Source organism: Onychomys torridus, chromosome 8 (assembly GCF_903995425.1).
Source record: "Onychomys torridus chromosome 8, mOncTor1.1, whole genome shotgun sequence".
NCBI lineage: Eukaryota > Metazoa > Chordata > Mammalia > Rodentia > Cricetidae > Onychomys > Onychomys torridus.
This window is the reverse complement of record NC_050450.1, coordinates 15,397,357-15,424,611: the sequence shown is the minus strand read 5'-3', so window position 1 is coordinate 15,424,611 and position 27,255 is coordinate 15,397,357. Positions and strand designations below refer to the sequence as shown.

At 49.8% G+C, this 27,255-nt stretch overlaps 4 protein-coding genes across 10 annotated transcripts in view; 1 reads left to right on the top strand and 3 right to left on the bottom strand.

The window, feature by feature from the left end:
• Positions 1-217: 217 nt before the first annotated feature.
• Positions 218-10,252, bottom strand: Septin12 (septin 12). Of its 2 annotated transcripts, XM_036198254.1 has the most exons (10): positions 10,139-10,209; positions 8,847-9,034; positions 8,259-8,384; positions 8,109-8,190; positions 5,276-5,413; positions 5,043-5,160; positions 4,854-4,949; positions 1,315-1,411; positions 657-708; positions 218-567 (listed from the first exon to the last, which is right to left on the bottom strand). In XM_036198254.1, the coding sequence occupies exons 2-10, from the start codon at positions 9,004-9,006 to the stop codon at positions 363-365; spliced, it is 1,074 nt and encodes a 357-aa protein (XP_036054147.1). In that variant the 5' UTR covers positions 9,007-9,034; positions 10,139-10,209; the 3' UTR covers positions 218-362. The 2 variants fall into 2 exon arrangements, with proteins under 2 accessions (XP_036054147.1, XP_036054148.1); XM_036198255.1 differs by lacking the exon at positions 657-708 and having other exon boundaries at positions 224-567; positions 10,139-10,252.
• Smim22 (small integral membrane protein 22) lies at positions 9,025-14,507 on the top strand. Of its 5 annotated transcripts, none has more exons than XM_036198260.1 (4): positions 9,025-9,042; positions 13,961-14,066; positions 14,148-14,245; positions 14,408-14,449. In XM_036198260.1, the coding sequence occupies exons 1-4, from the start codon at positions 9,025-9,027 to the stop codon at positions 14,447-14,449; spliced, it is 264 nt and encodes an 87-aa protein (XP_036054153.1). The 5 variants fall into 5 exon arrangements, with proteins under 5 accessions (XP_036054153.1, XP_036054152.1, XP_036054150.1 ...); XM_036198259.1 differs by lacking the exon at positions 9,025-9,042 and adding an exon at positions 13,531-13,555 and having other exon boundaries at positions 13,922-14,066; positions 14,148-14,230; positions 14,408-14,507; XM_036198257.1 differs by lacking the exon at positions 9,025-9,042 and adding an exon at positions 13,531-13,555 and having other exon boundaries at positions 13,922-14,066; positions 14,408-14,507.
• A 347-nt stretch (positions 14,508-14,854) lies between these two features.
• Rogdi (rogdi atypical leucine zipper) lies at positions 14,855-20,017 on the bottom strand. Its single transcript, XM_036198149.1, has 11 exons — positions 19,903-20,017; positions 19,759-19,830; positions 18,885-18,967; positions 18,732-18,786; positions 18,116-18,196; positions 17,142-17,237; positions 16,479-16,577; positions 16,031-16,144; positions 15,891-15,940; positions 15,679-15,805; positions 14,855-15,406 (listed from the first exon to the last, which is right to left on the bottom strand). Exons 1-11 carry the CDS (start codon positions 19,945-19,947, stop codon positions 15,365-15,367), a joined length of 864 nt encoding a protein of 287 aa, XP_036054042.1. The 5' UTR covers positions 19,948-20,017; the 3' UTR covers positions 14,855-15,364.
• Positions 20,018-21,928: 1,911 nt separating this feature from the next.
• Glyr1 (glyoxylate reductase 1 homolog) overlaps positions 21,929-27,255 on the bottom strand; it is a 34,875-nt gene continuing 29,548 nt past the window's right edge. For both annotated transcript variants that reach the window (XM_036196243.1, XM_036196244.1), the window contains exons 15-16: positions 26,856-26,980; positions 21,929-22,305 (exon numbers count right to left, since the gene is read on the bottom strand). In XM_036196243.1, coding sequence (XP_036052136.1) covers positions 22,231-22,305; positions 26,856-26,980 — 200 coding nt within the window. In that variant the 3' untranslated portion in view covers positions 21,929-22,230. The remainder of the gene's footprint in view (positions 22,306-26,855; positions 26,981-27,255) is intronic.

The following is a 27,255-nucleotide window of genomic DNA, read 5'->3' as shown; positions in this document are numbered from 1 at the left end:
AAGGAGAATCATACCCTTAGACCAATGAGCCACTGAACCTTGAATTTCTTATCCTGATTCTTCCTCCAGCGTGCTAGGATTGAAGATGTACACTCTGCTGGCTTTACGTGGTGTTGGAGATCAAACCCAGGGCTCTGGGCACGTCAATCATTCTACCAACTGAGCCACATCCACAGCCCCAAGAATCATATTTTTCTATCAGACTGGCTCAGAGGACTCATTTACAAAGCCTTTAGTTGTCAAAGCACAGCTTTTTGTACAAAGCAACATCGGCTTCTCATAGATGCTCTAGTACTTGGGTATGTGTTGGGGGCTGGCTGCTGAGGAGTGGAGAAGCCTAGCAGGCCTGGGGCCATGGCCACTCAGCACTCATCTTCCCTGCAATCCTTAGTAGCTCGCTTTCGGGCCTTCCCTGACCCAGCGGACATCAGCTGTCCTGGGGAGGCTGGGGCCAGGTTCACCCAGCCCGGCCCTCGGGGCAGCAGGTGGCTTTCATTGAGTCTGAGGACCCGGTAGTTCTCATAGTGGACATTGTGGGTGATGTCTTTCAGGTCCTGGAGATGGGAGCTGAATGATAGGAGGCAAGTCAGCCTAGGCCAGAGTGGTCCCAGACCCCCCTTTTCAGCCACCCGAACGCCAGGTACCCCACACCTCACCGGATGAGCAGGTCTCTCAGGAGAAGAAACTCGCAGTGTGCCATGTTCTCCACTGCAAGACACGGGGCCTAGCACGGTTCTGCACCTCAGTACAGCGTACACAGCCGCTACATGTTACAGTGCCTTCTGAGACCTGCCATTGCCCTGTCCCACCTCCTCTTCCTCCCGGTTCATTCATTCATTCATTCATTCATTCATTCATTCATTTATTTATATATCTCTGGGGCCTGGCTCACACAAATAGTTGCTGAACTGTTGAATACAGTATTCACCAAAGACAAAATTCATATTTCTTTTTTTTTTTCTTTTTGAGGCAGGGTCCCAGATGGACCAGGTTGGCCTCAAACTTGCTATGTAGCCAAGGATACCCTTAGACTTCTGATTCTCCTGTCTCCAGGACCTTCCTGTGCTAGGGTTGCAAGTGTGCCGCCATGTTTGGTTCCATATGTTTTTAATAATGATAATAATAAATCAGGGAGCTGAGGTAGGAGGAAATCCTACTTCCATGCACATGGAGGGGCTACATTAAATTTTGGCAAGCTCAAGGTTGCCTTCTAGGTGTAGGCAGCTGCCAGGCAAGGGAAGATGCTATGGATGTAGGGGAATGCCCTGTTTCCACCCCCATACCCACTGCATGCTACCACATCCTCAAACTTACCTTCAATGATGCCCCATTTAGTCTTCCGGCCCAGGACACATCTCCCATTCACCAGGTGCTCTCGGTCAGCCCCGACCACAGCAAAAGGGATCTGCTCCTAAAAGAGAGGGGAGAAGAAACTGAGGCAGAGGCAGGCACATGAAGCTAGGAAGTCCCCAAATACCATGGCATTCATGCTACCCTCACCTCTACAAAATGGGGCACAAATGATGCTGATGCAGGGCTATTCAGCCACTGGTGAAGGGCTATTCATCCAATGGTGATGTGCCCTGCATAGTTAAGTGTTAGCAGCGTAACCCAAGGAAATGGTGTTGTTATTAACTCCCACATTAATTATATAGTCTTGGGGGAAAGGGTATGGCTCAGAGTTTAGCATAAACAAGACCCTGAGTTTGATTCCCCAGTGTGAATTCACACACACACACATACACACACACACACACACACACACACACACACACAGAGAGAGAGAGAGAGAGAGAGAGAGAGAGAGAGAGAGAGAGAATATAATGTTGGCAATATCAAATATCTTACTTAGGAATGAGACAGTTACAATCAGGGACTAAACAGGAACTGTATATAGCAGGGGCTGACCCCTTGTAATGGCCAAATTGAACTGACCACCTCGTGTTTTCTTTAAACTTTTAAGAATATCTCAGGACTGGAGAGATGGCTCAGAGGTTAAGAGCACTGACTGCTCTTCCAGAGGTCCTGAGTTCAATTCCCAGCACCCACATGGTGGCTCACAACCATCTGTAATGAGGTCTGGCGCCCTCTTCTGTGTACATAATAAATAAATAAATCTAAAAAAAAAAAAAAAGAAACAAACTCTGGGGTTGGGGATTTAGCTCAGTGGTAGAGCACTTTCCTAGCAAGTGCAAAGTCCCGGGTTCAATCCTCAACTCCAAAAAAAAAAAAAAAAAAAGAATATCTCATAAGGATGGGCGTGGTGTCACACACCTTTAATCCCAGCCCTTGGAAGGCAGAGGCAGGGGAGGGGATCTCTAGAGTTTGAGGCCGACCTGGTCTACAGTGAGTTCCAGGACACCCAGGGCTGTGTATATAGACCATGGCTCAAAAACCAACCAACCAAACAACAACAAAACTCTCATGATAAGTAGGCGTTTACTTAAATTTTTAATTACATTTAGTTTTCCTTTGTGTGTGTGTGTGTGTGTGTGTGTGTGTGTGTGTGTGTGTACATGCATACATTATGTGTATATGTGTGTGGGTACATGACACATCATCAAAGGACAGTTTGGGAGAGTGGGTTATCTCCTTCTGCCGTGCGGGTCCTGAGGACGAACTCAGGTCATTAAGCTTGGTGGCAACACTTTACCCACGGAGCCATCTCACCAGCTCCATCATAAACCTAAACAATTGTTTTTAAATTTATTTATTTAAAATTTATTTATTATGTATACAGTGTTCTGTCTGCGTATACACCTGCAGGCCAGAAGAGGGCGCCAGATCTCATTACAGATGGTTGTGAGCCATCATATGGTTGCTGGGAATTGAACTCAGGACCTCTGGAAGAGCAAGCAGTCAGTGCTCTTAACCTCTGAGCCATCTCTCCAGCCCTTATTTTTAAATTTATTATTTGAATTAAAAATTTATTTACTTGTATTTATCTTTTTAGACAGGGTCTTCCTGGGTAGCCTTAGTTGTTCTTTGACTTGCTCTGTAGACTAGGCTGAACTTGAACTCACACCGACTCTCCTACCTCTACCTCCCAAGGGCTGGGATTAAAGGTTTGTGCGACCATTACATGTATGCATTTATTTTTAAAGATTTAAAAGCAGGGGTGGAGAAATGGCTCAGTTGTTAAGAGCATGTGTTCTTGCTGAGGACTCAGGTTCAATTCCCAGCACCCACATCAGGCAGTTCACAACTGTCTGGAGTTCTAGATGCAGGGAGTTGACTTTTCTCACCTTTTTGGGCACATGCATACACACACACACACACACACACACACACACACACATAAACAAATGATAAAAATTTTTAAAAATATTCAATATATTATTTTGAATTCTGCATATGTGTGTGTTTGTATAGGTATGTATATGTGAGTGCATGTGATGGGTATTGGATCCCCTGAGCTGAGTTACAGGTGATTTTAAGTTGCTGGACTTGAGTGCTGGGAACAGAACTTGGGTCTTCTGGAAAAGAATCCAGTTTCCTAACCTTTGAGACATTTCTCTAGGCCCTGTGTGTGTGTGTGTGTGTGTGTGTGTGTGTGTGTGTGTGAGAGAGAGAGAGAGAGAGAGAGAGAGAGAGAGAGAGAGAGAGAGAGAGGAGAGAACTTGTGTGGAGGTCAGAGGACCACTTATGGGAAGTGGTTCCCTTTTCCACCATGTGAGTCTCAGGGATTGAATTTAAGTCACTCAGCTTGAAGCAAGCACCACTAACCATTTGGTCTTCTCACCAGGCCCTATTCTTTGACTTTTAAAAATTTGTTTTCTGAGACAGGATCTCATGTATCTCAGATTGTCCTTGAACACTACATAGCCAAGAATGAGCTTGAACTTCTGATCCTCTTGCCTCCACCTCTCCAGTGCTGGGTTACAGGTGTGCACTGCCATGTTCTCCACCAACTTAAAAATATTTGATTTTATTATTATTGTTTGGAATGTTGGAGATGAAAATTGGGGCCTCGTGTATACTGGGCATGTGCTTTGCCTCTGAGCTACAACCCAAGGACCGGGGATGTTTCTCTTCTGTGGTGATGGGGACCAAGTCAGAGCCTCCACACTCTCTACAAACATGCAATTTTGGGGGCACAAAAGTCCAACTGTTTTCTCTCCTCTGGAGTTGTTCTCAGGCCACACTGCAGGGTTCAGTAGTTTCACCAGAGACTGTCTGGCCCAAAGAACCTAAAATATTCACCACCTGGACACCCACACAGCAGTCACCACCTGGACACACACAGCAGTCACCACCTGGACACAGCAGTTTGCCAAGTACTATACTTGTTTTCTCACTGTGGCTGAAAGGAGAAATTCAAATTTGTCAGCCCCCCAGTCCATGGTTTGGTTTTCTTGAGACACTACATAGCCCAGGCTAATGTAATCCAGGCTGGCCTTACATTCACAAACCTCCTGCCTTAGCCCCCTGCGTGCTAGGATTACAGTAACTAAGAGTTAAACTTTTAGTAACTATAATTACATTTATATTCTTATTTATTTATACTATAGTCTGTGTTTGTGCGTGTGCGCACGAGCACACGTGAGAGCTGTATTCCACTGTGTCTACTTTCCCTTGTCCATTTTAAAATGTGGTTATCTCTTATTGTTGCGTAGTAAGGGTTCTTTATCTATTAGAATGTAAGCTCCAGGTAAAGCCGTGGCTGACAAGCATTTCTTCCCACTCTGTGGGTTCTCTGATGAGAGCCATTTCTTGCTCATTTTGAATTTGTGAGCAGATGAGGAATCATTAAATATATACATCCATTTCCTGAAATTGCAGAAAGATTGATTTTCAGATTAAGCAAACGGCCTTAGTGTCACAGGCCTTCTGCACCTTCTCCAGCACCTTACCCGGATCTTACTGTTAAGGAGCCGGTCATTGACATCCTCATCGAAACACTTCTGTGGGTACACATCGATGCAGTGAGTTTTCAGGTTTTGCTGGATCTGGGGAATCAAGCATAAGTGATCTCAGCACACCATTCATTCTGCTCTGCATACTGACCACTGACCCAGCTCCACCTTGGGCACCCAGATCACCCTGGTCCTGAAGGCATCTCGCTCTTCAATGGTCAGGCTGTCAGCCCGGGCGATCACAGGCACCACATTCACAGTCCGGCACAGCCGCCGCAGGAACTCAATGTCCAGAGGCCGTAGACTGCCCGGGACAGGACAGTAATAATGGCAGGAGGTGGATGGATGAGTGAGGTACAAAAGTCAACCCGAAGCTCCCAACCGTCAAGTGGCCCTCCCGCAGCCGTGGGTCACCTCACCAGTGGCCTGTGGGTGGCACAAAGTACACACAGCAGTGCACACGGGTGTCAGGGATGTGGCGCTGGCGGGTGATGAGGAGCTCCTCCTGAAGATACTGCTCGTACTGTTGGTTGATGTAGCTCAGGATTGGGTCCCAGCTGGGGCAGAGATGTCCCCTCAGTGCCATCCCAACAGGACTCATAACTTTCTGGTCTCTGGGTGGTCTATCTACATTCTCAGGGACACACCTCTGCCTCTCTTCACTTGAGGTCTAAACTTCCCTGTTCATAAAGCGAGTACAGTAATAGCACTTACTGGTTGGGCCTGGTGCCACAGGCTTGTCATCCCAGCTACTCAAGAAACTGAGGCAGCAGGGTTATAAGTTCGAAGCCAGCCTAGATAATTTAGGAAAATCAAGTCTCAAGAGAAAAAGTAAAATCTGGAGCTGGGGATATCATTCAGTGTTTGCTAACATGTACCACATCTTAAGTTCATTCTCTAGCACTACCACATATATATCCTAATATCTACATCACATATATTATATGCATATAAAATTTGCTTGGTGAGGGAAGTGTGGTCATTAAATGACAATTGGTCATTAGCATGGTCCAAGACACCACTGGTTCTCCTTACCTGGCAGCTGTAAGAGTCGTGTGTGTGTGTGTGTGTGTGTGTGTGTGTGTGTGTGTGTGTGTTCATGTGTGTGTACCTGTGTGGAGGTCAGAGGTCACTCTTGACTGTCTTTCTTAGTTGCTCTCTATCATATAGCTATGCCTGACTTGGAATTATTATTATTATTATTATTATTATTATTATTATTATTATTATTATTTTGAGCTGAGGATCGAACCCAGGGCCTTGCACTTGCTAGGCAAGCGCTCTACCACTGAGCTAAATCCCCAACCCGGAATTATCTTATTTTATGTGGGTTTCACTTGTATGACTGTGGTAATTTGAATGTAACTGGCCCCCATAGGCTCATAGGAAATGGCACTGTTAGGGGGTGTGGATTTGTTGTAGTAGGTATGGCCTCACTGTAGGAAGTATGTCACTGTTGGGGTGGCCTTGGGGGTTCATATAAGCTCAAGCCATGCCCAGTGTCCTAGACCACTTCCTGTGGCCTAGAGGTGAAATGTAGTACTCTCAACTACTTCTCCAGCACCATGTCTGCCCGCATGCCACCATGTCGCATGAGAATGGACTAAACCTCTGAAAATGTAAGCCACCCCAATTAAATGTTTTTCTTTATAAGAGTTGCCATGGGGTCTGGAGAGATGGCTCAGCAGTTAAGAGCACTGGCTGCTCCTCCAGAGGACCTGGGTTCAATTCCCAGCACCCACATGGTGGCTAATAACTGTCCATAACTCCTGTTCCAGGGGAATCTAACACCCTCACACAGACATGCATGCAGGCAAAGTACCAATGTACATAAATACAAATAAACAATAAATTGTTGGCTGGGCGGTGGTGGCACACGCCTTTAATCTCAACACTCAGGAGGCAGAGGCAGGTGGATCTCTGTGAGTTTGAGGCCAGCCTGGGCTACAGAGTGAATTCCAGGAAAGGCACAAAGCTACCCAGAGAAACCTTGTCTCGAAAAACTAAAAACTAGGAGCTGGAGAGATGGCTCAGAGGTTAAGAGCACTGACTGTTCTTCCAGAGATCTGAGTTCAATTCCCAGCAACCACATGGTGGCTCACAACCATCTGTAATGAGATCTGGTGCCTTCTTCTGGCCTGCAGTCATACATGCTGTATACATAATAAATAAATAAATCTTTAAAACAACAACAACACCCTAAAAACTAAATAAATAAATTCTTAAAAAGAAAAAAAAAGAGTTGCCATGGTCAGCTGGGCAGTGGTAGCACACACCCAGCACTTGGGAGGCAGATGCAGGCCGATCTCTATGAGTTGGAGGCCAGCTTGGTCTACAGAGTGAGTTCCAGAATAGCCAGGGCCACAGAGTGAGACCCTGTTTCAAAAACAACAAACAAGCAAAGGGCAGGTGCTGCCCAACTTCACCTTGTATGTTGAGAGAAGGTCTCTCAATGACCTGGGGCTCCCTGTCTCTGCCTCCCCAGCAATAGGATCTCAGGAATGCATTGCCATGCTTGTTCTCCCCCCCCCCCCCAACCCCCGACGTGGGTTCTGGGGATAAGCTCAGCTTTCAAGGCAAGAACTTCACTGAAGGGACCATCTCTCCAGTCCTTTGCTGGGACCTTCCTACTCTGGGTTCCTGTCAGCACAACACTCCAACAGACTGCCTTACTGCTTCTGCTCTTGGAGATTGACCCCAGGGCCCTGCACGTGGTGTGCAAGCATTCTAATGCTGAACTATAACACTAACCAATTGCTCAGCCCTGGTCTCACTTTTTTTTTTTTTTTTTTTTTTTTTTTTTTGGGTTTTTCGAGACAGGGTTTCTCTGTAGCTTTGGAGCCTATCCTGGACTAGCTCTGTAGACCAGGCTGGCCTCGAACTCACAGAGATCCACCTGCCTCTGCCTCCTGAGTGCTGGGATTACAGATGTGCGCTACCACCGCCTGGCTCACTTTCTGTTTTGAGATAAGAGTCTTGATATATTGCTCAGGCTGTCTTTGAGCTCATGATTCTTCTGATTCAACTGCCAGAGTGCAGGGATTACAGAAGTATAGATTTCTGGTGGTTTAATTGAGCACCAACTGTGTACCAGACAGCTGGCTGAGACCCGAACATGCTCAGCTCTCTTCAACTTTGGAGGGTGAGGTGGGTATAGGAAAAGGAGGCTCCCAGGTGACACAGACCACAGACCCCTCCAGGGTGGCTTTCACAGACCTTGTGGGGACAGGGGCTGCACACCACAGGACCCACCACTTGTCATTGTTGATCTGGTCTCCAAAGCCAGGTGTATCTGTCACTGTCAGCTTCAGCTTTAGGCCCTTTTCCTCGATCACTGTAGAGGAAGAGAGATGGAAGACTGCGGCCCTGGAGGGGCCTGTGGGGACAGGGAGGGCCACTCACCGTGAGTCATAGAATGCAGCTCCAATGTTTGTGGCATGGGTACCTCCAGGTTGGGTAGACTTGACTGCCACACTTTGGACTTGAACAGCGTGTTCACCATGGTGGACTTGCCCAGCCCACTCTGCCCTGGAGATACAGAACACAGTGGCCAAGGTATATATGCTAGGATATATATCTCATAGGGTGTGTATGTGTATGTGTGTGCATGTGTGTGCGTGTGCATGTGTGTGCGTGTGTGTGTGTGTGTGTGTGTGTGTGTGTGTGTGTGTACGCACACGTGCGTGTGCACGCAGGGAGACAACTCTTGGGAATTGGTTCCGTCCTCCACTTTGGGGGTTCTGAGCCATCTACTACATAAGCATCGTCTGTACAGTGAGGTCATTCATGGTCACTGTGTCTGGAAGGACCCACACCCTTGGCTGGGTAATCCACTTATGGGTGTTTTGCATCTAATGACTCAACACCTCTCACAGATTTAATTGCAACTCTTGTGTGAGCTGGTGGGTCAGTGTGGAAGACTGAGTCCAGAGCAGGTAAGGAGCCCATGGAGTCTTCATCTTCTCCTCTCTAGCTCTTCCCCTAACTCACCAACTACCATGATGTTGAACTCGAACCCAGTCTTCATGGCCTTGATCCTCAGCTGGTCTAACACAGCCTCAATGCCCACAGGTCCAAGCATCTCACAGGGTGGGGTCACGGGGCTGGAGGGCCTTGAAGAGCAGGGAGAGGGCGATCGCCTCTCCTCCATGGGGCCAAGGATACAGTGATGTCTGTTGCTGGGGAAGTTTTGGAGAGAAATGTTGTGTTGCTAGGGCTGGGACTCAGAGGAGCTATTCTGAGTAGACTTTTCTTTTTTCTTTTCTTTTTTCTTTTTTTGGTTTTTTCAAGACAGGGTTTCTCTGTGTAGCTTTGGAGCCTGTCCTGGAACTCTGTAGACCAGGCTGGACTTGAACTCACAGAGATCCACCTGCCTCTGCCTCCCGAGTGCTGGGATTATAGGCATGTGCCACCACAACCTGCCTGTACTTTTGAGAAAAGGTCTTATATAGTCCAGGCTGACCTCCATCTACTCTGAGCTAAAGATGACCTTGAACTCCTAATCTTCCTGCCTCCACCTCCAAAGTGCAAGGGGTTACAGAAATGTACCACCATGCCCATATTTTAAATTATGCTGGGGATTGAACCCTGGCCTTCATGCACACTAGACAAGCACTCTTCCAGTTGAGCTACACCCTGGTCCATCCTACCGCCACCCCTCAGTTTTACAGTTGTTTAGGCCAATTTGGAACTCACTATGGAGCTCAGGTCAGGACAGTCTTGAGTTCATGGCAATCTCCCTGTCTCTGTTCCCAAGTGCTGGGCTTATAGGTGTTTACCACCATACCTGGCTGGAGTTCTGGCTTCCAAACCATAACTGGGTGTGTTGTTCCTGGTTATGCTCTAGACCCCTGGTCAGACTGAGTTCTCATGACCCCAGGCTGGGGGACTGGGGAGACTGAGTCTGTACCCTGAGACACTCTTGTCTCAGAAATCTACCCTTCCCTTCTCTTGGCAATGATCTTCCCACTCAGACCCTAGCGTTTGTGGCTGGACTGGAGTCCTTAAAGAGCCACAGTTAGGGGGAAATACAGGGGACTTGGGGAAGGGGCTTAGGAATAGATCCTTCACTGTCCCCAGGGGGACAGAGAGCTGAGTTAGAAGACATGATGATAGGGGCAGATCTTGAAGGACACACACACACACACACACACACACACACACACACACACACTCACACACGAGCAGGCATTGGGGGGCAGGCAGACTGCTGCAATGTGCAGGCACCAGCGGGCAGCCACAGAGGACGAGGACACAGAGAGAGAAGCTGGCTCGTGTGGTACCTGGTGAATGAGTCCCTTGTGGGAGCTGAGAGCAGCTGGCAGCCCTGGGGTGCACTGAGGGGGAGGGGAGGGCTGGCAGTTAGCCACAGAACCTAGGCCTCCTTCCTTCCTCCTCCTTCCTGTGACCTACCCCCTCCCCCTCAGGCAGGAGGGGCTAAGGCCAGGGACCCTGTTGCTTCACCCTAAGCCCTTAAACCCTAATACCAGGCAGTGGCCCTGACCTCATCACACAAGACCCCAGCTAGAGGTGGGAGCCCAGGCCCCAGGCAGCTCCCTCATCAAGACTCCAGGTTGATGAAAGTTGGTTTCCACTTCCAAGTCCATGCTTTAGCTTTGTGTCCAGGAACTGTGGGTGAGACCCACCCGCTGCCTAGAAGCTGGCACCCCACGGGTAAACCTGTCTCAGGGCAACTACCTACTGGGGAACCCTGGGATAATCTGCAGCCTATGAAGTCACGGTTTTCATCTCAGATTTTAGATAAGAGAGTAAAGCCTGAAGTTCAAGGTCACACATGGGGGAAGCAGCTGAGCCAGAGCAGTAGGCAGTAAAAAAGAAAGAAAGAAAGAAAAAGTATAGGGTGGGACTGCAGAGATGGCTCATCAGTTAGACCAGGGAGACCCAAGTTTGATCCCCAGCACCCACATGGTGGCTCACACCATCTATAACTCCAGTCCCAGGGGATCTGACAACCTCTTTGGCCTCCTAGGGCATTTCATGCATATGGTGCACAGACATGTATATATGCAAAAATCCAACATGTAGAATAATATGTATATATACATATATACACACACATATTTTAAAAAGAGCACTTGTTGCTTTTGCAGAGGACCAATTTCGGTTCCCAATACCCATGGCAGACCACTCACAACCAAATGTAACTATAGCTTCAGGGGATCCAGCACCCTCTTCTGTCATGGGATGGCACCCCCCCACACACACACACAGGAAAATAAAAGCAAATCTTTAAAAAGGGGTAGGGAAGGAAGACTGGAGGAGGTGCCTTGATCTGCAAAGTATCCATCATACAAGCATGGGGATTTGAGTTGAGATCGCCAACATCCCTCTGAAAAGTCTGGCGTGATGATGTGTGCCAGCAGTCCCAGCTCTGGGAAGACAGAGACAGGCAGATCCCTGGGGCTCTCTAGCCAGCCAGTCTAACCAAGGAGTTCCAGGTTCAGTGAGAAATCCTTTCTCAAAACACAAGGTGGGAAATGGGTGCAGAAGACTCTGACATCAACCTCTGTCTTCCACACACATGTGCATACATATATAAACATGTATGCACACATGCTAAACATAAATAAATAGCCAGGTGGTGCTGGTTCATGCCTTAATCCCAGCACTCAGGAGGCAGAAGCAGGCAGATCTCTGAGTTTGAGGGCAGCCTGGTCTACAGAGCAAGTTCCAGGACAGCAAGAGCTACACAGAGAAGCCTTGCCTCAGAAAACCAACAAATAAATAAAAACCCTGGCCACTCTGCCCTCTCGAGTGAGCCACATACACTTTGCTTTTGAGACAGAATGTCATGCCCAGGCTGCTCCCATTTTCATAGGTAACCAGGGTGATCTTGAACTTTGATCTTCTTGTCTCAAGAAGCTAGGATTACAGGTGTGTACCACCGCACTTAGCTTTCCCCCCAACTCTTGCCAAAAGTCTAGACATGGAGGGCTTTCTGTAATATGAGCTTTGGTTGGGCTGGTCTACATGCTAGCCACATGGCAGAGGCCCAGATCCTAAGACAAAGAAGCCACAGCTCCCAGCAGCAGGTACAGAGTGGCTGGATACATTCCCTGGACAGAGTGAGGACGCCTTTACAAACCACAGGGACTGGAGGTTGTGTAACCTCCTCACTGGATGAGAGAATGGAACTGGATGGGGCAGAGCTTTAGCATAGGAGTGCCCGTATAAGACTGTTGGATTACTGGGGGTTACCAACCAGCAAGGTTTGCACATACAGAGGCTACAAGGTTGACTGTGTTGGATTTAACCCAAGATTTCCAGGCTGGTGAGATGGCTCAGAGGATAAAGGTTACTACAACTGTGACGAAAGCAAGCTGGGGAGGAGCTTTTTTCGGCTTAAGCTTCCACATCACAGTTTACCATCAAAGGAAGTCAGAACTCAAGCAGGGAAGGAGCTGATGCAGTGGCTATGGAGAGGTGCTGCTCATGGCTTGTTCAGCCTGCTTTTTTTTTCCCCCGAGACAAGGTTTCTCTGTGTAGCTTTGCACCTTTCCTGGAACTCACTTTGTAGCCCAGGCTGGCCTCGAACTCACAGAAATCCACCTGCCTCTGCCTCCCGAGTGCTGGGATTACAGGTGTGTGCCATCACCACCCACCTTCAGCGTGCTTTCGTATAGAACCCAGGACCATTCACCCGGGGGTGGCACCACCCACAATACGCTAGGCCCTCCCCCACTAACCACTAATTAAGAAAATACCCCACAGGCTTGCCTACAGCCCAAGCTTTGTGTGTATGTGTGTGTGTGTGTTTTCAAGACAGGGATTTTTCTGTGTAAACAGCCTTGGCTGTCCTGAAACTGACTCTGTAGACCAGGCTAGCCTTGAACTCATAGAGATCTGCCTGCCTCTGCCTCCTGAGTGCTGGAATTAAAGTCGTGCGCCACCACTGCCCAGCATGAGGTCTTATCTTTAGTATTATTCTGTGAATAAGCCAGGTCAGGTATATCCTGTGTAAGGTGAGGGGCCTAACATTGGACACTCCCCCTCTGCAAACAAATTAAGAGCCACATGACTAAAAAATTGTTGTCAGGGCTGGAGAGATGCCTCAGCAGTTAAGAGCACTGGCTGTTCTTCCAGAGGTCCTGAGTTCAATTCCCAGCAACCACATGGTGGCTTACAGCCACCTATAATGGGGTCTGACACCCTCTTCTGGTGTGCAGGTGCACATGCAGACAAAGCACTCATGTACATAAAATAAATAAATCTTTAAAAAAAAAAGTGTCTCTGTTGGGCAGTGGTGGCGTAGTCACACTGTGGTGGCGCACGCCTTTAGTCTCAGCACTTGGGAGGCAGAGGCAAGTAGATCTCTGTAAATTCGAGGCATGGTCTACAGAGTGAGTTCCAGGACAACCATTGCTACACAGAGAAACGCTGTCTTGAAAAGCAAAACAAAAAGCCAAACAGCCACATGTGTCTCGGTTGAGTATTCAGGTGCCAAGAACACAGGGGAAAGTGAGCTCTGCTTTCACTGGAGAAGGTCAGAGGTCCCAAGGTCAAGGGCCCTAGGCCCTATGGACTCTAACTTCAGGAACTGTGTGTTCCCATTAAATGCTTTCTTTTAAGTCAGCTGGGCCCTGGCCTTTGCCAGTTCTACAGCCTCAGCTGGCCCTGAGGGGAGGGTGGGGCTGGTTGCTAAGGTTTCAGGTGGTGTGGATGCGGAAGCAGGAAGCAGTGTGAGTTCCCAGGATCCTGGGACTTACCTTGCTTGGGGGAGAGGGCACCGCTAGAGGCAGGTGGGGCACTGGAAGTAGCCTTGCTAGGGAGAGAGAAGGTAAGGGGCTGGTGGGTGGGCTGCCTAGGGAAGGGTCAGTGGGGGGGGGGCTGAAAGGGCCAGCGGAGGGAGGAGATGGTGGAGAGAGGTATGACAGGGGAGGGAGGGGTTCCTGGGTCTGGAGCAGAGGGAATAGAAGAGGAGGAAGAGGCTGGAGCGCTTACAGGGCAGAAGGCAGGAGGGGTGGGGTCATCTTAGGGTGTGGTCAAGGTTGTGGATGACCTGAGAGAGGCGTGGACTGAGGTGGTCCTTTGGGGGGCTGGGCCAGGTAGCTGAGATGGGACGGTCTGCTGAGGAGCTGGGGCAGGAGCTGGAGGCCACTGCAGAGGAAGTACTGGGGAGGCTGAAGAGCCGCCAGCTGTTCCAGTCTGAGTGGGACGTCGCTGCCTTTGTGGTCTTTCTCATATTTGTGGGTGAGTGTGGCTCCTGACCCCAGGCTCTACCCTGGTGTCGGGGCAGGTCCACATCTGGATGCCTGTCGGTCTGGTCCCTAGGCACTGTGGTGGTGTTGCTGTTACTGGTTGTCATTCACTGCTGCTGCTGTTGCTGCTGCAGCCCCTCCCCCAGGCCCCGGAAGGTGAGCCCCGGGAAGGTGAGCCTGGGTTGATGAACCCGGGAAGGGGTGGGTGCCCCTCAGGAAGGAGAGCTCCCATAGCAGCCTCCTAAGTGGGACAGGCAGGGGCAGGGTCTTCTGCAGAGGGTTCCTGCAGAGCTTTGGAGTGTTACCCACAGGGCTTCTCTGTCTCTCTTGCAGGAAAAGCCCAAGGGTGTGGATAACTTGGCTCTGGAACCTTAATGCTAGACTTTGGCATGGGTCCTGCTGGATGACAGTAACAAAGCCAATGTTTGCCAAAGCCTGAGTCTGGACTGTGTTCTAACCCCCGCCATGGATTGTGTGCTGGTTATGATGCACATATCGTTCCCTCTTGGACTAAGGGCCTGAACTCCCAGATTGACTCTTGCCACTATCCCACAGGGCCACTCTGCAGCCAGAAGTCCCTTTCTCATGGATGTGTTCTGGCTGGGCACAGGCTGTGATGCCAGCACTCAAGAGGCTGAGGCAGGATTGTCAACTCCAGGCCAGAGTCTACTTCACAGGCCTTGACATGGTGTTAGGTGGGGGAAGCCAGGTGATAGGAACATGGGAGGTCATTGATGACCAGGGTCCCTACTAAGCAGGGAGACAGACAGAAAACAAGGCTCCAGTTCAAATCTGACCTTTATTTCTTAGAGGTGGGTTGAGGTCACAGAAGAAACCACCCCAGCACTGCAGCTTATTCACTGGGCTACCCCCTGCCTGGGACCCTCTTCCTTCCCGCAATCCCAGATCTGCGCCAACTCCTGCCCTTACTAACGGGGGGGGGGGGGGGGGGGGGGGCGGCTGATAGAGTGGGAGACAGGAGAGCCCTGGGCCTGGTCCCACCCTTAGTCCAAAGGTTCCCAGAGAACTCAGGAAGGCAGGGTTAGGAGCATGGCCACACCTCAGCCCACCTACTTGCCTGCCCTCCCCCATCCTAACAACCAAGCTTGCACCCCCTTCTCCAGGTGCCTCTACTATTCGATTCCAGCAGTGCAAATGTGTCACAGGGTGGTGAGGAGGGAGAGCAATAACTTGGGGGTGCCTGCAGTGACAGGCACTACAGGGGTATGTGTTGGGGAGGACTATAAGGCAGGGCAACGCTGGGGGGGAGGGATTCTGGCAGGTGCTTGCTCAGAAGGGCCGGGAGCTCCAGTAGCTGGAAAACACAGAGATCTGCAGAGGGTGGGGGTGTGGTCAACAACAGGAGTGGGAGGTGCCCACTGGCTTCAGGGGTGTGACCCAGGAGGTGCTATAGGTGTGGTCAGTGAGGTGCTATAACCCCCCTAGAGCCCAGGTGAGATGTCAAGGTTACAGAAGGGGATCACATCTGGGAACTGTTGCCAACTGACTGGTGTTCAGTACAAAGGACTTTACAACCTGGGGACACTTAGGAAGTGTGACATGGCCCCTGAATGGCCTCCCCTGCCCACTTGCCCTGGACATACCTTATCCTTGAGCTGCTGGCAGAGCTGCAGGGAGACAGTGAAGTACACCAGGGCATCGTTGAGCCAGGGGACCACGCATTCTACCTTGTGTACATGGCTCACCTCTAGGCGCTGTGAGCCCCACTCACTGGGGAGAGATGAGAAGTGGATCCAGTCCCCAAGATGCAGAGGGGAGGAGGGAAAGGCTCCAGGACCTCTCACTGTATACTTACAACATGGCCCCAGGGCTGTGGAGCACGGCACCTCCAGAGGGGCGGAAATTCTAGGCAGAAGCACCAGAGTCTGTGAGGTCTTGATGGGGAGTCCCCAGCAGGGCTGGTGTTGGGGCATTGGGAGGTGGGGAGAAGTTTACCTTGGTGGAGGTGGGCTGCAGGGCGTGCAGCTGGTACACGGTGAGGCATAGTTTGTTGAGGTTGATGTAGACGTTGACCAGCAGGTCAGAGGGTAGGGTAGGTGCAAACATCCGCTGGGGGAGGGGAGGAGGGATGAGATTCTCTCCCAGTTTAGGCTGCATTACTACAGGGTATGGAATTACCTGTCTGGGGGAGGGAACCCCAGCCCTATTCCCAGGTGCTTCTCCATAGGCTGGGGCACCAGAGGCTCCCCATGTGTCCCCATAATCTCCTTGTGCTGCTATGTTGGAAGCCACTGGCTGAAAACTGGGTTAACATATTGGGGGCGGGATGCAGGGTGGAGGCCAAGAACTCAACCCAGAAAACTGTGTAGGCACAGATCTCCCAATGGCTGGGCTTCTCAGCAGGGACGTTTCTCTTGGGGTCAGTGATGTCTGAAGTACTAACCGTGAGGCCGCTGGCAGCAATCTCGGGCAGGGTGAGGGTGGCTGGGGTAGTGAGCCGGTTTCTGGCTCTGGTCAGTTGCAACATCACAGCATCCATGAGCTGGGAAGAGGTAGGTCACCACTGCTACTTGGGCAGTAGCAGGTGGGGTCCCTGTGTCCCACCCCCTAGCATCAGTGATCAACACCTGGAGCTTCCGCTCCTGCCAGGTGACCATGGTTCCCAGGCCTAACCTGCAACTCCGGCAGGGGTGCTTGCCATTCTGAGGGCCTATTCCTGGAGGGTCTTAGAGGAAAAGCTAGAGTCCTGGGCATCTGAGTCAGCTGTCCCCACATACCATGTGGCCCTGTCCTGTGACATGTTTTTACTGCCACGACCACTGCAATAGGACTACTAACAGGTAGATCTGGGGACACTTCACCTGAACTATTACAGCTAAGTGTCACTACAGGTGAGCAAATGGGGGCTTAGAGTAGCAAAGAACTTAAGGTTGGACATCTCTCATCAAGGCCCCGGGGACTGGAGTCTGATACTGCAGTTCAGGTTATAAGCCAATGACTGTGGTCAGGCCAGTGAGCATTGACTGGTAAAGAAGCAGCTTCGTCGAAGCCTGGGGACGTGGGGCTGGTGCTGTTCGGGGTAAGGGGGCAGGACAGGAAGAGTCACCTTGAGGACCTCGGCTCCTGTTTTGAACTGGTAGCTCTCATCCCGGTTTGCCAGAAGGTAAACAGCTTGGCTCACGTGGTTTCTGGCATCCTGGATCTGGAAACATCCCCCACCGCCCACATAACCAAAGTCTGTTAGTTTCAGAGGAACCACATTTCTGGGTTCTCAGCCTGATCCTGCAACACAGGATCCCACTTGATGGGCTAACCTCTTGGGAGAAGGTAGTGCCACCGATGGTCACAATACCCTCCAGAGCTGCAGTCTTTGAAGCTGGTCAGGCTCTGGACAATGCTGGCTGCCAAGGCACACTGGCTCTTGGCCCTGTGTAGTTCACTGCTCAAAGACAACCCCAGTACATCCTCAAAGTAATAAATCTGCTCAAGGGAGGACACAAGTGAGGACAGGAGAGACCAGTGAACTCCCTGTGAACTAAGACAGCCACAGGATTGGGTGTGGTGGCACACTCCTTTAATCCCAGCATTCAAGAGGCAAAGGCAGGTGGATCTCTGAGTTCAAGGCTAGCCTGGTCTACAGAGAAAGTTCCAGGACAGCTAGGAATATACAGAGAAACCCTGTCTTTAAAAAAAAAAAAAAAAAAAAAAAAAGAGTAGGGCTCCAGACAGAGCAGCACACAGAGGCAAAGGCCCTGGGTATGGATCAACTTTAGACCAGGGTGTGCGTATAAATGATCATGTGTGGCCTATGGGTAGGCAGGAGGCCTTTGTATGATCCCAGGTACATGAGAGGCTCCTCTTGAGTTAAGTAGCATTCAAAGGAACCTTCAGCTGTCCTCACATGGTCAAAGTCACAAAGGTAGGGCAGGCTCTGAGGCCCCAAGGCACCACCACCCCAGTTCTGCTGGGAAACAGCCTCCACTGTTTGCTGCGGTCACTAAGTCCCTAAACCAGACTTCCCCACAGAAGGCCCCAGGGAGGCTTTAGCTGGGGCCTGCGCCAGCGGGTGGCGGACCTCACCTGCTGTAGTTTCCACTGCTTATCCTCCCGGAAGGCAAAGTGTAACAGCTGGTTGTTCCGAGGCATCTTCAAGTTCACATCCTATGGGCCAGGGTGTGATAAGCAGTACCCATGTCCTCTTGACCCCCGCCCCCCCAGCCAGGAATGCAGTAGATGGGTGGCTGAGGCCCCAGGCACTTTGGGGTTAAGTGAACAGGAATGCCAAGAAACAGGAACTCAGGTCCAGGTGAACCACAGAGCAGTGAGAGGGAAAAAGCTGAGAAAGGGGACGGTCTAAAGGGGAGGAGGGTGCTGTAAATCAATCCATGCCTTGAGGCCTTGTCTAGTGCACAGTCCATAGCTAGGCTGCCAATGCTCACACTTCACAGCATCCAGATGCTAGGCTGAGCTAAGTGTGAAGCCGCCCACTTCCGGTCCCGCATTGACTCTATACGCCTATCTCATGAGGTAGCGTGAGGGTTGCCTGTCAAGTTATAGATGTAGAAGGAGACAGGTCCAGAGAGCAGAAGGGTCCTGCCCAGAGTCACACAGCTAGCTGGTGGCAGAGCTAAGAGGCCATCACCATCCTGGTCACAAGCAGGACTGTTAGGGAATGAACAGGGCTGGGGGGACTCACCGCCTGGCTGAGGGCATCCCCCTGCAGAGTCAGCACACCCTTCACCTGGTCTGTGCTGTAACACACAGCAGTCAGACGGGGCTGCTGCGACAATTTCCTCCCCTGGGCACTCCAAAACTCCCATCCCCAAACCTCCAGCCAGACCCGGCTCACCCACAGCTGCCCAGGATGAAGTTCTCCTGCTTGGTAGCTCCCTCTGTGCTGGGGCCTGGGAGAGTGAAGCGGAGAGAGGCCTCCTGTGGAAGACAGGGCAGTCCCAACACCTCAGTCTGGCCAGTGCTCCGTTCCCAAGCCCTAGATATACCTTGCCAGATTAGCCAGGGAAAGGACAAGGTGGGCCCGTGGGACCTGGCTCCTCAACCTTTGTCCTACCAAGCCTCTAAGACTCTGTGAGCTCAGACCTGTTCATTCCACAGCCCTGAGTATCCACCAGGAGCAGCCAGGTAGGAACACAGAACAGAGAGGCACATTACTTAGCTAACTGGAGTGCTGTGATGCGGTGTGGAGAGCAGAGGTATGGAATCATGCAGTAGTCATGGTAACATGCTTTCCTAGGTCACCGTGCTAGGTGAGATGGTTTACTCATCTTCATAATAGCTCTGTGAGTCTGGTTAGGGTGAGGGAACGGGCTCAGAGGTGTGGATAACTTGGCTGGGACCACAATGCAGGGTGGGGGATCCTTCAGAGCTTGGATTATCAGTTTTTGTTTTGAGACAGTGTTTCATTATGTAGCCCAGGGCTAGCTTCTAACTCGTGATCCTCTAGCCTTACCCTCCCGAGTGATAGGATTACAAGCGTTCACCACCACCCTGCTCAGAGATGAAATGTCACTGTTTCAAAGTTAGTCCTCACTCAAGACCCCGTGTTAACCCTGGGGTCTAAGACCTCGCTGCACACACACGCCACCTTGCCTGAGTCCGGACTGTAACTCTTCTGACAGCGTGTGTATCTGAACGCAATCACGTTCAGCAGCCGCCGCCGCGGGACCGGTGGAAGGGATGGCAGGCCGGGCGTGACCGGCGCTTACCTTGAGGATGTCCTGCAGTTGTCTTAGCACGACGTGCACCTCAGCGTTCAGCAACCAGCGGAACTCCTCCTCCTGCGGACAGCTCGGCGTCAAGCCCGTCCGTCCCGGCCACCCACCGCCCGCCGCCCGCCGCCCGCGCCTCACCAGCACTGCCCGCTCCGCAGCGCTCGCAGCCATCGCGGTCGCCATCGTCGCGGCCGCGCGTCGACTCCGAGGTCTGCAGTCTGGAGCTTGGTGCGCCGTGCCCGCCCCTTCTCCTCCTCCTCCCGCGACCGATTGGCAGATCGAGCACAAGCTCCGCCCCCAAGCCGGTTACGCCTCATACAACCAGCTACTGCTCGTGGCTCACCAGGAGGACGGGCCACGCTTCACCGCCCACCCGCCCTCCTTAACCCTTGCTATTCAGCAGGGGCGGGGCGCTACGGCAACTAACTTCGCCCTACTGCTTACTGATTGGGCAGCGGGGCCGTCCCTCACTGCGCCGTCCCTGCATTGTCCCGCCAGGTGGCGCCCGCTCTGTAGTGACGCAGAGGGAGGGCTCAGCTGGGCTGACATTGGAAGGCCTGGCCACGGATGCCCTCTAGCTCCCATTCTAGGTCCCCAAAGCGCTCTGGCACAAGTGGCACAGCTGTGGTACCAAGAAATGTTTTATTTTTCTTTTCTCTTGCAGTAGCTTTGTTAATTGCACAAAATCATGTTTTGTTTTTGCCATTTAAACATTATCACACAATCCTATTCTGAAGGACAAATGCTCATTAAAAACAAAGCGAAAATAAAAATTCACAACCTTAATCACCTAGATTTGTCATTAAAAGGAAAAGGGGAAGGAGGGGCTTTCTTACAGGTATTTTCACAATGTCACATTTTCTCCTTAAAAGGGAAGGATTTCAAAACGAAAGGTGAAATAGCTTAAACAGAAATAGTCATAAAAAGGAACTTTACAGAATTGTCAACAATATTAAGACAACATTGACTAACCGGTTTCCTTACAGCATCTTCCCAACCCCGACCCCCAGGACCAAGACAGGATGTGTCCAGACAGAAAAAGGGTCAGCATCCCAGTGAATGAGCAGTTGTGCTGAACCCCACAAGCATTTGTTGCTCCATGCCCATGTCCTGAGATCCTTATCCCAGGTTTTTCCCAGTGGAAAGTCTAAATTGCAGCTTTGGAAATCCAAACTCATGAGGAGGAAGGCAGACACCCCTCAGGCGATCCCTCTCCTGTGACATTCTAAGCCTCTCTGGTCCCATCTCCAAGGAGAAATGCTAGGGCCGACAGATGACTGGCTCCACCTCTGAGGGCAGTTAGGTTACTAGAACAGGACCCAGTTCTCTTCTGTCCCAGCAAACCTAGGACTTAGTTGGAACCACTGATACTGGCAGAAGTGAGGTTCTGCCTCAAAAACCCAGCCTATGAAATGCTCATCTGTGAAATGTTTATTATTGGTGTTGGTCAGGCTGGGTCTGGGCCAAAACAGGATGGGACATAAATACTATCTCCATGGGAGGAAAAGGGAAAGAGAGGCATGCAGGGGACCTGTGTAGAGCAGGCTGATCAGGTGGCCTGGCAGAGGAGACTGCCATTAACGGAAAGAGGAAGGAGCCACCCCGACACTCCACTGCTCCTAGTGCCCTCAAGACCCTTTCCCATGGGCTGGAATGCAAATCCAAACAAAACCTCCTGGGAGGAGCAAGCTCCAGCCACAGAGCCAGCAGCCAGGGAGCGGGAGCCAGTGGGCTCTGCTCCCCCTAAAGAGGTGTCTGTGTGGCCATGCTGGTCTCTCTTCAGTTCACAAAGGCATTCTGGGAGCTGCTGCATAATGGTAGTGTCTATAGGAAAATCCTCCTCAGCTGGAGGCCCACAGAGCCTCCTTTGGGAGTCTGCTGGTTCATGATGGCTCAGGGGCCTCTCCTTCCAGGGGTCCAGAGGGGGCAGCCATGGACCCACTGCCAGCCTCTTTTCTGGGGAGGTTGAAAGAAGGCTTCCTGTGCTCCCTGCCAATTCTAGTTCCACTAGTCCCTTGACCAGAAGGGGACTGAGATAAGACAAGCTTGGAAGAAGCCAGGCAGCAGTTTCTGGGCAGCTTCTATCCCAGGGTGGGTAAGGTGTGAGTGTGTGTGTATGTGTGTGTGTGTGTGTGTGAGAGAGAGAGACAGAGAGAGACAGAGAGAGAGACAGAGAGACAGAGACAGAGAACATAGGAGAAACAGAGAGAGAATACACAGCCTCCTGCTCCAGGGCCAATGCCCAGCTCAAGAGCTTCTTCACAGCCACTGTGGAGATTCTCAAGTCCCTGCCCAGGGCCTCAGGGAGGGAGAATGTTGCTCTTTACTGTGCTGATGCAAGTCTCAAGTCTGCATAAAAGGAAATGGAGACAGGTGACTGGTCCAGAGCTGAGTCCCAGAACCCTGACCCCACACTGGGAGGAGAGGCCAGAGGGAAGATGGGAGGGGTAGATGGGTGGACAAGGCTTAGTGTATGTAGGCTCGGTACACGGCAGACATATCATTGTCAGACTGGTCCAGTGCCTTGGCTCTTTTGTATACCTGGGAAAAAAAAGAGGCAGATGTCAATCTCTAGCTACAGAGCTACTGTGTAGAGCCCTAGCCCTAATACTTGGAGGCATTTCCAGATGATCCTTGTCTGTTGCTTAGCAGGCAGGACCTGGAGCTTGGGATGTCTGGGTATAAATCTGGCTTGATGTGGGGCAATGCCCCAGCTTCTGTGGGCTTCTGCTACAGCTTGATCTGCAGAAGCAACAGTCATAACCTGCATAACTTTACTCAGAGGACTACATGTACTCAGAGACGTGAAGTGTTCAGTCCTTTAGGAGTCGTGGTGGCAGCCCTCAATACAGAAAAAAAAAGGAATGTTTTACTGCCCCAGGGCCACTGTGCCCTATTGTTCCTGCTGCATGGAATACTTGCTTAAAAATTATTGGCACCAGCCTGGTGGTGGTGGTGCACGCCTGAATCCCAGCACTCAGGAGGCAGAGGCAGGTGGATCTTTGTGAGTTCGAGGTCAGCCTGGTCTACAGAGCTAGTCTAGGACAGGCTCCAAAGCTACAGAGAAACCCTGTCTCAAAAACAAAAACAAAAACAAACAAACAAAATGGTTGGCACCTCTTAACCAACTTTAAAAAGGCTCCTTTGAGCCCCTGATCAACATAGCAGCTGTGTGCCCTTTGATTTACCTGCTACCTGTAAATGTTATTTTATTATTTCATATATCTGTGTACCATCTGTGTTCTTAGAGGCCAAAAAAGGGTGTTGGATCCTCTGGAACTGGAGTTACAGAGAGTTGTGAACTGCCCTGAGGGTGCTGGGTATTGAACCTAGGTCTTCTGCAAAAGCAGCCATTGCTCTTGACTTCTGAGCCATCAGCCCCAGTGTCTGAGTTTTACTGTTGTTTAATAGGGCTTTCCTGTAGAGCCTACAATGACCTCATGTTTTTTTTCCCCCTTCTCACGATGTAGCCCCCTAGCTCTCCTGGAACTCATTACGTAGACCATGTTGGCCTTAAATTCTGCAATCTGTCTTGCCTCTCCTTCTAGAGAGCTGGGATTAAAGATGTGTGATACCATATACAGCTTTTTTTTTTTTTTTTTTTTTGAGCTGAGGATCGAACCCAGGGCCTTGTGCTTGCTAGGCAAGTGCTCTACCACTGAGCTAAATCCCCAACCCATATATAGCTTTTTAATTTTTGTCTACACCCTAACCTAAGCTTGTTTTGAACTGAAGATATAACTGAGGATGATCTTGGACTCCTGATATCCCTGCCTCTACTTCCCATGTGCTGAGGTCATAAGCATAGGGGGCACAATATCATACCTGGTTTATTAATCCCCCCCCCCCTCCCAAGGGAGTTTCTCTAACAGTCTTGTTGTCCTGGAACTTGCTCTGTAGACCAGGCTGGCCTCAAACTCACAGAGATCTGCCTGTATTGTTTATTAATTTTTATTATTATTTTTTAAAGACAGGATTTTACTATGTAGCTCTGGCTGACCTAGAACTCATTATGTAGACCAGGCTGGCTTCAAACTCCCTAAGATCAGACTGGATATGCCTTCTGAGCGCTGGAATTAAATTATTTTATTTCTTTGGTTTTTTCGAGACAGGGTTTCCCTGTGTAGCTTTGCGCCTCTCCTGGAACTCACTTGGTAGCCCAGGCTGGCAAATTATTTTATGTGTATGGGTGCTTTGCCTGCATCTGGGCACATTCTTAACTGCTGAGCCTTCTCTCCAGCATAGCCGACTTCCCCCAAACTCTATTTCTTACACTCTGAAATCTTTACTTGTTTAAAAGCTTCCAGCTCATTTTGTTTCCTCTATTAAAATATAAGCACTGTGGAGAAGAGGAGAGCTGCCTGTACACCAGCATGTTCCCAGAAGCTAGAGGAGAGTATGGCAACAGCAGCCATCTACGACTCTAGTTACATAAAGGCTTGAAAAGAATCAAAGCCACTGTGTGACAGGCAGCAGGGCAGCTGAACAGTCCAAGTAGAGCCACTATAAAGGAGAATACATACAGCTCGGGTGAATCTGTTAACGTAGGAGCTTTCTAGACCAAACACCAAGAATACTATCGCTGGCAGGAATGCGATAAGATTTTTTGTTGTTGTTGAGACAGGGTTTCTCTGAGTAACAGCCCTGGCTTTTCTGGAACTAACTCTGTAGACCGACAGACCAGACTGCCCTAAAACTCAGAGATCTGCCTGGTTTGATAAGAAACTCTTAGCAGCTTTCCAGCTGAAAGGAATAGGATGAATTCTGAGGTCATCAAGTTAAGGTATGACTACTGACAACAACCACTACAGAAAAGCAAAGTACTGTCAAAAGCCCAGATATGAATGAAAGTGACATTCTAACCCACACCCAGATAACCTTAGAGAAAAGAAGAAAGGGACTGATAGAAACAAATGTTAAAAGGACAGCTTCCAAATCCAATTACTCTGAAATACAGGGGCACGTGCTAATGGGAACCCTCCCTCAGGGTCTTGTGCAGTGCAGAGCCTGAACTCACATGATCCAGGGATTTCATAATCTATGTTCTTTTTTTTTTTTGAGCTGAGGATTGAACCCAGGGCCTTGCGCTTGCTAGGCGAGCGCTCTACCACTAAGCTAAATCTCCAACCCATTTTTTTTTTTTTTCTTCTGAGACAGGGTTTCTCTGTGTAGCTTTGCACCTTTCCTGGAACTCATTTGGTAGCCCAGGCTGGCCTTGAACTCACAGAGATCCACCTGGCTCTGCCTCCCGAGTGCTGGGATTAAAGGCGTCCACCAGCACCACCACTAGCAGCAGCAGCAGCAGCAGCAGTCATAATCTATTTTCTAGTGCGAAATGAACCCAAATTCTGCAGCCAGAGCAGAAACAACCTGGGCCCACTAAGAAGCTCTCCCAGTGCTAGCCCTATAAAGAACCTTCTTAACCACATCTAAGATGAGCTTTATGAAGAAGCTGCAAATACAAAAGTAATTCCCTGCTAAGAGCCCATGGTTGGAAATTAAACTGGGGGGTGCAGAGATGGCTCAGTAGTGAAGAACATTTGGTGCTCTTGTAGAGAGCCTGCTTTAAGTGGCTCACAACTGCCTGTATCTCCACGGGGGGTCTGACATCTTTGGTCTCTGTGGATACCAGCATTCATGTGCACACATCATCAAAAATAAATCTTTTTTTCTTTTGGCTTTTCGAGACAGGGTTTCTGTGTAGATTTGGTGCCTGTCCTGGATTTCGCTCTGTAGACCAGGCTGGCCTTGAACTCACAAGATCCGCCTGGCTCTGCCTCCCAAGTGAAAATCAATCTTTTTTTAAAGTGATTAAAAAAACAAATGAAATGGAAACTAAAATTCCAGCTACTTAAGAGACTGATGGGAGAGAAGATGTGAGGCCAGGCATAAAGAAGCAGCCAGGACAACAGGGGCTCTTTTTCCAAAAGAAAGTTCTCAAAAGTGACTGTGAAATGACACGTACAGTATTTGAAATGAAGTGAACGGAGACAGCACTGCAACTGGAAGAAGACACTGAGCAAGGATGAAAATACAAGCCCCGACAGGCCATGTAAACACGGCACAATTCAGTCAGGTGTGCTAAAATACACCTGTAATCCTAGCACTATGGACACTGAGGCAGGAGGATTTTAAATTTGAGACTAGTCTGGGCTGCCTAATGAGATTCAAGACAGCCTTAGCTATAAAATGAAATCCTGTATGAGAAGGGCAGAATTAAAGGAGAGGAACAGGAATTCCAGTCACAGCTGAACTATGAGAACAGTCGACCACTCTGATAATAACTGAACAACACAAAGCAGCCACTGCACAAACTCACATCCCGTTTTAAACTTCTTTCATGGCGTTAGGGATTGAAGTGAGTCATCTTCGCCCCTCCTGTTGTCTTTTTCAATAACTTATTTCTGAGACTGATTCTTACTAAGTTGTGCAGGCTGGCTTTGAACCTTCTGCTTCCTGAGTAACTAAGGCTACAGGTATGTACTGCAGTACTTGGATAGACAAACTTTAGAATAATCCACAGAGCAAAGAAGAAATCATGAAGAAAATAATAACAATAAATTACAATGGTTCAGAAGGGAATGTATAGCTCTCAGGCTCATGTCATAGGTAGGTCTAGAACTGTTGCCTAGGGTTCCTCCTTCAGAACTACACAGAAAGAATCCAGATCCTAATTCAAAGACAGGAACAGTACAATTCTACACATGGTGTTCTTTTCCTTTCTTGGTTCAGTGTAGTGAGAATAAAATATAAAAATTTAGCCAGGAGGTGGTAGCACATGCCTTTGATCCCAGCACTAGGGAAGGAGAGGCAGGAGGATCTCTTGAGTACAAAGTCTACAGAGTGAGTTCCAGGCATCTAGGACTACACAGAGAAACCCTGTCTCAAAAACACAAAAGGTAAAAAACCAAAAACAAAACAAAGAAAACTTAAGAGTTAGGTGTAGGGGTACACACCTGTAATCCAAGCACTCAGGAGGTCTAACAAGACCCTCTTCAATAACATGGGAAGAAAAGCTAAGCAAGCAGGACAGAAATAACAAACAACTAGAGGAAAGAATCCAGGGCCTGGACCACTTGATGTCAAGTTACCTCATTGGCTGCAGCTGCCATGGGGGTGGGGTGGTTGACGGCATCACCCAGTGCAATAGCCAGGCGGAGATCCTTCTGAATGTACTTCAGGTAGAAGTCAGGTTTAAAGTTTCCTTGTAGGATATCTGAGGAGGGAAAGCCATTCATCAGAAGTTTAAAGACCTACATGAGGGTTGGGGATTTAGCTCAGTGGTAGAGCGTTCGCGGTTCGATCCTCAGCTCAAAAAAAAAAAAAAAAAAAGACCTACATGAAAAGTGCCTTAGAGTATCATGCTCACCTCCAGCATTGCCAAAAGGCCTAGCCCTGTCCCTCCCCATCTCCAAAAGACTGGGAGCTCTAGCCTGGGGCCTCAAAAACCATTCACCGTGTCCCTGGGTACCTCTGACTGAGTCAAGGACT